Source organism: Punica granatum, chromosome 1, assembly GCF_007655135.1.
Source record: "Punica granatum isolate Tunisia-2019 chromosome 1, ASM765513v2, whole genome shotgun sequence".
NCBI lineage: Eukaryota > Viridiplantae > Streptophyta > Magnoliopsida > Myrtales > Lythraceae > Punica > Punica granatum.
Window position 1 is genome coordinate 48,152,984 of NC_045127.1, and position 10,160 is coordinate 48,163,143.

At 38.1% G+C, this 10,160-nt stretch overlaps 1 protein-coding gene across 1 annotated transcript; it reads left to right on the forward strand.

Moving 5' to 3' along the window:
• Positions 1–1,640: 1,640 nt before the first annotated feature.
• On the forward strand, positions 1,641–9,694 carry LOC116207075 (glyoxylate/hydroxypyruvate reductase HPR3-like). The gene is made up of 4 exons (XM_031539937.1): positions 1,641–1,711; positions 4,555–4,718; positions 9,276–9,300; positions 9,397–9,694. Exons 1-4 carry the CDS (start codon positions 1,641–1,643, stop codon positions 9,692–9,694), a joined length of 558 nt encoding a protein of 185 aa, XP_031395797.1.
• Positions 9,695–10,160: the final 466 nt, after the last annotated feature.

The window sequence follows — 10,160 nt, forward strand, 5'->3', positions numbered from 1 at the left end:
AGACACCTATTCAGATTGAGAATGTCACAGAACCTCGAAGGTCTGGTAGGGTAACTCATACTCCCACGAGATACCTTAATCTCCATGAGAACGTACAAGAGTTGTTCGTTCATGGAGATAATGATCATAGGGATGATCCTACCACTTATGAGGAAGCTATATCAGATATAGATTCTTCTAAATGGCTAGAGGCCATGAAGTCCGAGATGGACTCCATGAGCAAGAACCAAGTCTGGGATCTTGTTGATCCTCCTAAAGGTATAGTACCTACAGGGAACAAATGGATTTTCAAGAGGAAGATTGGTGCTAATGGAAAGGTAGAGACCTATAAAGCTAGGCTAGTGGCGAAGGGTTATCGCCAGAAGCAGGGAGTCAACTATGAGGAGACTTTCTCGCCTGTAGCCATGCTGAAGTCCATTAGGATAATGCTAGCCGTTGCTGCGCACTATGATTATGAGGTTTGGCAAATGGATGTCAAGACCGCATTCCTCAACGGATACATTGAGGAAGACATATTCATGGACCAACCCAAGGGTTTTGAATCCAAGGATAAGTCCAAGGTGTGCAAGCTTAAGAGATCCATTTATGGTCTTAAGCAGGTTTCGAGGAGCTGGAATCGACGTTTTGATGAGGCCGTAAAGTCCTTTGGCTTCATCAAGAGCGAAGATGAACCATGTGTGTATAAGAAGGCTAGTGGGAGCATGATCGCCTTTCTTGGATTATACGTGGATGACATTCTGCTGATGGGTAATGATGTTGGTATGCTCACTTCTGTAAAGGTCTGGTTGTCTGATACTTTCTCCATGAAAGATTTGGGAGAAGCGACCTATATACTAGGTATTCGGATCTATAGAGATAGACCGAAAAGATTGATAGGTCTATCCCAAGCCTTGTATCTGGATAAGGTGTTGAAGAGGTTCAACATGCAGGATTCCAAAAGAGGATTGCTCCCTGTGAGACACGGTATCCATCTCTCTAAAGCGATGTCTCCCAAGACTCCTAAGGAGAGAGAGAAGATGGCATAAGTGCCTTATGCTTCGGCTATAGGTAGCCTGATGTATGTTATGCTGTGTACAAGGCCGGATATCGCATATGCTGTTAGTGTGACTAGCAGGTATCAATCCAACCCAGGACTTGATCATTGGACTGCTGTCAAGAACATCCTTATATACTTGAGAAGAACTAAGGATATGGTTCTGGTATATGGAGGAAGTGAGTTGAGACTAGACGGGTTTACAGATTCTGATTTTCAATCAGATGTGGATGATAGAAAGTCTATCTCCGGTTATATATTCACCTGTAATGGAGGTGCAGTTAGCTGGAAGAGTTCTAAGCAAGAGACGGCTGCAGATTCCACTACAGAGGCTGAGTATATTGCTGCATCTGATGCAGGGAAGGACGCAGTTTGGATTCAGAAGTTTGTGACTGAACTCGGTATTGTTCCCTCCATATCGTCACCAGTAGAGCTGTACTGTGATAATACTGGAGCGATTGCTCAGGCAAAGGAACCGAGGTCACATCAGAAGTCCAAACACATTGAGAGGAGATATCATATTATCAGGGAGATTATCGGGAGAGGCGATGTAGCTGTGTAGAAAGTAACTTCAGTAGATAATGTCACTGATCCACTCACGAAGGCCATGACGCAGCAGCAGCAGCTAGAGAAACATCTTGAGAAGATGGGTCTTAGATACTGTACTGAGTGGCTCTAGTGCAAGTGGGAGATTGTTAGTGATATGCCCTAGAGCTTGATTTATGTATTTGGATAATTCCTTTTATGGCAATAAAGTTTATTCTATTATTCGTATATTGTCTATGTTTATTAGAATAAAGTCCTTAAGATATTTTGAATACTTCATTCTTAAGAGTTAAGAATATGAGTGACGAAGTAATTCAGTAAGAATATCTTTAAACTGTTCACGATCGTAGGAGACTTAACTGGACATTATTTCTCCAGATAAATCGTCACCTCTATCTGTTTCCATGATTAGTATACAGATACTAATGAAGATGGAGTAGTGAGTCTCATGCTATTTGATAACTCTTATCATAACAGATATGTGGATACTTATATGATAAGTAGTCGAACGTGACGTGCAGATAACATTTATACGGTAATTTACTAATGTCAATGAATGTTTTCTGGATCGTATTAGTGCATATAGTCCTTAGACCTGAGATGAAACGCTATCTCAAGTATAGGTAATTAAGATTTGCTACTGCTAATGTATTTGTGCTTAGCGTGAGTATTCGGCAGATAGTGGTCTTAGTTAGTTATACTTGGAGTTAGGTGTCTGATCAAGACAGGATTCACTAACCTGAGTAAACAGGGAAAATGTCCTATGGATATGAGTTTTATTCTGGATCGAGAAATCCTCGGCGGGGGTAGATAGACTTGAATAGAAAGGAGTTTCTGTTCAAGTGTTACGGATCTAAGAATGAAATTAGAGAATCCATATGATTGGCTATAGAGTTTGGCATTTACAGTAGCTCTAGCTAGATCGGGATCTTGTAGTGAAAGGATTCAGTGCATGGTATATACGATCAGAGGTTCATCAGAATGTTCCAATTATACATTCGTCATCTTTTGGATTGTCACGATATGCTGCTAGGTGTCACTCGTGAACTTTGGGAACCAATGGCATTTTGGGAATTATGCTTTCGGTTACAGAAAGAGTTTTTGGTAGTATCAAATGAGTTGATACTATAATCCCATTGTCATTTGATGATGAACCTAGTTAGTCACACACATTGAGCGCGTCTAAACCGAGAAAAGAATTAATTCTAATTAAGGAAGTTAATTAGAAATTAATTATCGAACGAGGTTTACAATGTGGTTGCGAGGGTGCTAGCACATCCTGAAGCCGAGTTCAATATCAAGGATAAATCTAATTAAGGAAATACGATAGTTTCTCTATTTGAATTGTTTCTGTAAATAGATCGTCTATATATGGAAACTCGTGTCGAGGACTTATTTTATCTTTCTTTCTAACTGTAAGGGTAATCTCGGTGGAGACGTGCTCGTGTGGACGAGCTAGAGGCCGGACACTTGGACGGCTAATTTGATCGACTCGAATCAATAAGGTTAGTGAAAAGTTCGTAACTTTTCTTATGGATTCATTGTGTGATGTTATCTATTCGTTTATAAGGCGATTCTTATGTCAAGATGTGATCTTGAAGTTTTTGATTAAATGAGCACGCGATAAAAATTTGATTTTTACCATAATTAAACTTTCCGCTGCGCACGTGCTCAGTTTTCCAACAGAGGGGAGTCAAAGAAGCTCAGGTCTTGGTCGGTTATGTGTTTCAGTTTTGTGACCCGAATGGACAACATATGTCGATGTTGGTATGGAGAGGATTCCAACAAGCCTAATATCAACATGTTTTGCTTAGATCGATAACTTGAGGGCTCGGTGGCTCGAGAGTCGCTTTTACCCGATTCGGGTGATCTATGCAAAGTTAACTGTTTATGTGAACTTCTTGCGTGTTTACTTTCTGTGCCAGCCGTTTTGATATGCTTTGTCGTCGAGAAGTAACAGTTGACTCCTCAGCCTCCACCACAAATGCCAAACCGGAGACGACCTGAAGACCAGTAGTCGGATTTTTCTAATTGTTTCTTGAGCGTCTCGAGGTGCCCGGAACCCGCTATGTTCTCCGGTTGTCGAAAATGGATCTCGAAGGTTTACCGGGCGACGTTTGAGACCCTTCTGGAACTACTCGGGAAACCTGAATTATTTGTATAGTCCGAACTGAAATGTTCTCCCTAGTCCTTGGGATCACTAGAACTAGTCAGGCCTGATATCGGGTGTTAACATTGAGTAAGACGGACCACCGACTTGAGAATCTCGTTGAGAAGGCCACTTTTCCCGCTCGAATATCACTTGAGTAGTGAAGATGATTTCCGGAGAGCAGTTTGAAGTGAGCCCCATGGTCTTGAGAACCCCTGGACCTGGCTAGAACCTGTCCTTCGAATGTCCATGATTCACCGAACGAGTCGGTGATTCAGAAGCCTAGCTGGAAGAGCCGTCTGCGATTACTCAGGAGTGCCCTGACTTGAGCAAATGATTTGCTGAGTCTGATCGGAGGTGCTCTACATCAGTTTGGCACCATGAGGGATTTTGACGGCCCCATATTGAATACCTTCTTATGGGCCGGTGTGCTGGCTGTGAATAGTGCTATTGAAGTCGGTTTCTACTAACGAATGAATGAATATCCATGGGTTTATATGAGATTTGGGTACCACCACTTATTAGATTGAACTTTTAAGTGGATATGGGTCCAGATCTATATAAGCTTAATGAAAACTTAATACACTTCTGGGTAGTTGACCCCTCGTGACTCGGCAAAGGACAACCCACTCCTTCCTTGCCCACTAGTCGTTCCATCCATGGCCCACTAGTCGTTCCATCCATGGCATCCTCTCCGAGAGCTTCGCACCCCTCACTGCTGACATTCTCAAGCTCCTCCCTCCCTCGAGCTCGTCCACAGCTAGCATCAACCAAGTTGACCTCTCTAGTTTTGCCGCTACTGAGGCATCACTGTCACCAATGGTAGTGGCTCCTTGGCCAAGGACGCGCACGACCATGCTCTGGCCTTGCTCATCGATGTCCTCCAGCAGATAACTGCTGCCGACCAGTTTGTCTGTGGGTCGTGGCTGGCGAAGGGTGAGTACCCTTATGGATCCAAGGTCAGCTCATTCTTGGTTGAAGCTGGTCAAGGTAATGCATCTGACCTAGGAAATGATCAAATGCTTTGAGCTCACAAATTTAGCTATGGAAAAAGAGTTTATTAGAAATTAGGTGCATGCATGCGCGTTGCCCCGATATGCATTATTAAGAAAATGTTTAATTTTAAAAAGAAAAATTGTGAAGAATGACTAAGATAGATATGATCATACTTAATTACAGATGCACGTCAATAAGGAAGAGTTGTCAATGCATGTGCAGAGGATGGAAATGCTGAACATGAGCAAGCGGAAAAAGATAAACAAGATATGCTTATTTGAAGGATCTTATATTTGCATGATAAATCTTTTTGAAGATTTTCGTACATAAAATATCTCTCGCTCTCAAAAAATAAAAATCTCGATTTCTTGGTATTATACAAATAATTTGGACACTTGAATGAATTTAAATGAGGAGTTGATGGTTGTTATTGTTTAATACGTGGCACGTCCTCATATATTATAATGATGTCCTCATTTCATTGATGGAGCCTCTTTCTGATAAAATGACTAGTCTCTAAACCCACTCGTTGGCCCTTACTATCTTTCTTATGATGTTATCTTCTTATTAACAAATAATTAATTTTTTTGTAATTATGGCTTATCATCATAATTATAGTTCATATGCTATATTATATTAATGAATGGAGTATTAATAGTAGGGATATTTATTTTAATAATATATTATAAATTAAAAATTTTAAAATATTTTATAATGTATATTTTTAGATGGCATTATTTATGCATAATAACAGTCTCGCGTGAATATATATATATATATCGTCCAAAAAATTTTCCAATGAAGGGATCTACCTAAGGATGAGTAGATTTCGATTAGTATTATTTTCAAATTGAACTGGATGATTAAATATAGAAAGAGTTGTCCACTTTTGGAGGCAAGGTCTAAAAAGGTAAAAAAAAAGAAAAAAAAAGGAATTACTTAATATGAGGGTAGTGCTTCTTTTATTTGATAATCAGGTTAGTCCGATTATGCCATCTGCAACGAGTGTGTGTGTGCAAATATTATAAACGTGTCGATCCTTGCATGTTCCAAGCATCCGCGATGCTCGATACCTCATAATATACTTGCGGATTCAAGTGGGCTTGGAAATTTTTGCTTCTAGGCCGTAATTTGTTCTCATGCCCTCTCAGGATAATCCGACGGAATACTTATATAATGTGGCTAAAAACTAAATCAATTAATTATATGGATGTCATAGGATGTAGGCTTTTCGAATTCTAATTAGTTGCTAACCTCTAATAACTGAAATTAAGAAGTTCTTGAAGGCGCATTTGCTTATGAACTCTTGGAATGCCATGTGTGTTTAGAGCAAGTGAAGGAGATCCCATTGAGATAGCTTCCCTCTATTGCTCACTTCCATAATTAAGCTTCTCCCCTTTGTATTATGATTTATTCAAATACAAAGGGGAGAAGCTTCCCTCTATTGCTCACATGTGTGTTTATTAAAACACAATTTTATGAATGCAGTATCTTGTATCCGAATTCTAAGGTCAAAGAAACTTACTTGCTTGAGGTCGAAGAAAGCTATAGAAATAGAGATGGCCAAGTGAACTCCTCATTCATACAAGTTGCTCTCTTGAAGGCTCCCATAACAAAATTTTAAGCCCAAGCTCATTGCCCTACATTGCCGAGCTTGTTCTTCTAAGCTTGGCCACTCAAGTTCGTCTTCCCAATCTTTGAGCTGTAGGTGATGCTAAATTGGTGTGTTGTGATGGATGCTACAGTGGATGATCACGTTCTTTCTATTTGTGATTATATGACGCATCGCACATATAATTTTAACTGCGGAGAAAATTGGAAGGAGTCTGGGAGGCAAGAACCTGGAAGATGCCCAGTTCAGTGTAGTCAATTCAATGGGGATACTTCAGCTGGAAAACTCAAAGTAGGAGAAATACGAAAGAAAATGCAGCCAAATTACTTAAGCTGTGGCAAGAAGGAGATGTGGATCGAAACTTGCTGAGAGTTGGTGATGTACCCGATAAAAACAAATAAACAAATTAAGTGCCAATACAAAGCTTTAGGAAAAGTAATAAGCTGGACAAATTTATTAATTCCTCTATTGCATTAGTAAATTCATGAGCGCTATACTATGTATATTTTAGAATCAAACATCTGGGATGCAAAATGACTAAAAGGGGAGATCAGCTCGATGGTTATATTCGACAGGAAGAGGCAGACTTTTACCTGAACGTCGCCACCGGAATGGTATGGTTCTAAGATGTCCATGTGCAAACTGCAATCTCCAAATCTTTGCAAAGCCGGGCCAAGGAGGAGAGAGTCTCAGGGCAGAGAATGAGAAATGGAATTGGGGAAACCGTTGCAAATAAGAAAGAAAATGAAACAGATGGAAAAATGCTTTGAGAATTGGAGAATAAATAAGATAATTATTAAATTCATTATTTACTGTTAATTTATGTATTACATTAACAAAGGCGAGTGAAAAAACATTCAATTAGAAGTCAAGGAAATGCTGAAAAATATAACATGACAACCTCTCATCGCTCAAGTCTAAGGAGAGTATGAATTACATACCTATAAGAGCTTTTCATTGGTGAAGTCACGTTAGTTGTTGTATAGGGGTGAAAAGGTGGGTAGGTTCTTTTTTTCAATAAAATTTTGGATCCCATTCTTTTTTTTTATCAGTTTTTTAGCATAAAAAATCACCCAAAATCATTTGGCGATAAGGAAAATAGACCACCTATCTTAGACAACCTATCTTTTCCATCTTTTCGTTTGATTTTCTTGGGGTCCCAGATAGAATAAAGAAACATTTTACACCTTTAAACTCATTTATCTAAATATTCTCATTATACATAAACAAAACGCCAGAAAAAAAAGTTCAGAAAATCTAATAGGTAACAATTCCAACAATCTAATCCATTATATAGTAAAATTGAGTCCACTTTGCATTAAATATGGTCATAGTTAATAAAATAGTCTATTTATAATTATATAACTATGAAATATTTAATTGGTTAAAAAATTAATTGATCATATATAGAATTAAATCATAAACTATTAACATGTGAAAGAAATTAAAATATAAAAAATTGAGTATTTAAATGCATAAATCAAATTTGTAAGAGAGATTTTAGAAAAAATACTGAATAAGTTAGTTATTCCAACTTCAAAAAGGTCATTATTAAAAAATTATTGTGTGAAATTTTAAACCTTTTTTTATATTTTTATGAGTCTTAAGAAGAAATTATTTTTAAATATATATATGATAAAATAAAGAAATAAATGTATGAAAAGATGAAATATCATAAAATACAAAGACAGAACACGAAAATTATAAAAGCTTTTCATATAAGAATTTTCCAAAAAATAACAGTAACAAGTCACTAACTCATATAACTAAAATTGACACCTATGTCAATAAATGATCTCTCAATGATGAACAAAATTTCAAAGAGTTTAAGAGAGTTGATTTGATCATGTGAATTTCATTTATTTAATTGGATGTTAACTTAATTTCTATTATAAGATTAAAATTGTTATTTTTATTTATGAACATATGATATAAAAAAAATAAACAAAGATGTAACAAAATTTTCATCTTTAAAAAATGGGCGATGAAGTAAATATATATAAATCAGTGTTATTAAAATCGGATTGGGCAGACCGGTTTAGTCGGGAACCGGTTTCTTGCCTGGTCCGGGTCTACTTTGAGGACCGAAATTCAGAATTGGAACGTTAAACCCATAAACCAACCAGTTTTCTTGCGAACCAACAAAATGTAAATAATTACAAAAAGAAATGGTATAGGAATATCAAAAATAAACCCGTTCAGTGCGGGGGATAGAAAACTAGTTAAGAAACCTTCTAACCCTCGTAGGTAACATTGAATACAAATAGTATGACACAAACTAAGAAACCAAGAATATTAAGTGAGAAAAAAAAGGACGTGTAGAGCAATGACATCTGCTTTCATATGGTAATTTATAGATTGCATATTTAATATTCATTGTGAAACTACCCGTACCTTCTTACTAGATGTTAGGACTTTTATTATTTTACTAGACCCATGAGTCTTCCTTATAATCGGAAAAAGAAAAGAGAATATTAAGTGAGAAGACAAATTTTCGGTTGGGTTCAAGTACCTCCCGTAGTTCTGATCTGGGACCATTATTTCGGTTCGCGTTTCTTTGATATTGAAAACCGCTCGAAAACTGTTTTAGAATAGGAAAAACTTAAATTTTAGGGTTGGGGTATATTTTGGTTTTCTGATTTTTTGAGTTTTTTTCATGCAACTCTAAGTTGTTGGCCTCTCTGATGAGGCTCACTCATGGATTACTTACGGTTTCTAATCTGAGTTTCAGAGTTTGGACCTGAGTGAGTTGGATGATCATTTTAGGTGGCTGTTACTTGATTAATGTAATCTGCAATTATCGTGAATGCTAATCCATGACCGATTCTTTTACTAACAAATTTTTTCCCTCTTTCCTCGTGGGGAAAATCGAAGGTTCCCTCTATGAGAATGTTTTATGGTAATTGAATGATCTTGTCGTAATTCCCTTCCTTTCTCAGGGACCAAATATGGCGTTGGAGAGAGGTGGTCTCAGTTGATCGTAAATCCCGCGCTTGAATCATCTCAATGAGATTTGGATGATTGCAGTTAAAGGGTAAATGAGTTGAAATCGTGGAGCAGAACCATCGGCTCCAGCATCACGAAGAGGCTAGCTGCCCAGGGCTGCATCATCTCCTACACCTCGAGGAGCAAGAAACCCACCATCCCCTTCGCCCACATCAAGAACGTCCTCGACCTCGCCTCAAACAGTGACGACCTCATCATCTGCTGCCCACTGACCCAATTAGAAACCCACCACATCATCAGTGAGGAAGTCATGAGGGCCCTCGGAATGGAAGGAGTAATCGTGAACGTGGACCGTGAGGCCCTCATAGATGAGGAGCCGATGGTGGAATTATTGGTTCGGGGTAAGTATTAAAGAGAATAAAAGAAGATATCAGGATATCCATAATATCTTATTTGATATGATTGAGAAAATTGTATTTATGTGTGATATATATTTGATATTTGTATCTAATGTATTCCGGTCCATAAATAAGAGTGTCGTCCACATCACTAATCGAGAGACAAATCTTTCATCCAAGCCCCACGGTCTCAACTCGATGGTTCATAGTCCCACCAAGCTCACTATAAGAGAGAATAAAAAAATTGCAAACTTTTCATTCAAGCTCTATATCTATGTGAGAGAACGGGCCAAAGAGAGTTTTGTAGATGATTGGGAGGAACAATTTGGGGCTGAAGACGACTCTCTCTCTCTCTTTTATGTGAGAGATGATGCGGATGGCTGCAAGATGACAGTAATTCAACTAATAATTAGTAGAAACGAATGGCTGTAATTCAGCTAAGGTGCAATCAAGCTCGCCCTTCTTTATCGGACATATTAC

Coding starts and splice junctions, on each gene's coding strand:
- LOC116207075 (XM_031539937.1), top strand. CDS start 1,641: ATGACGCAGCAGCAGCAGCTAGAGAAACATCTTGAGAAGATGGGTCTT. Junction 1,712..4,554: donor TACTGTACTGAGTGGCTCTA/GTGCAAGTGGGA, acceptor CACCAATGGTAG/TGGCTCCTTGGCCAAGGACG. Junction 9,301..9,396: donor AAATATGGCGTTGGAGAGAG/GTGGTCTCAGTT, acceptor ATCGTGGAGCAG/AACCATCGGCTCCAGCATCA.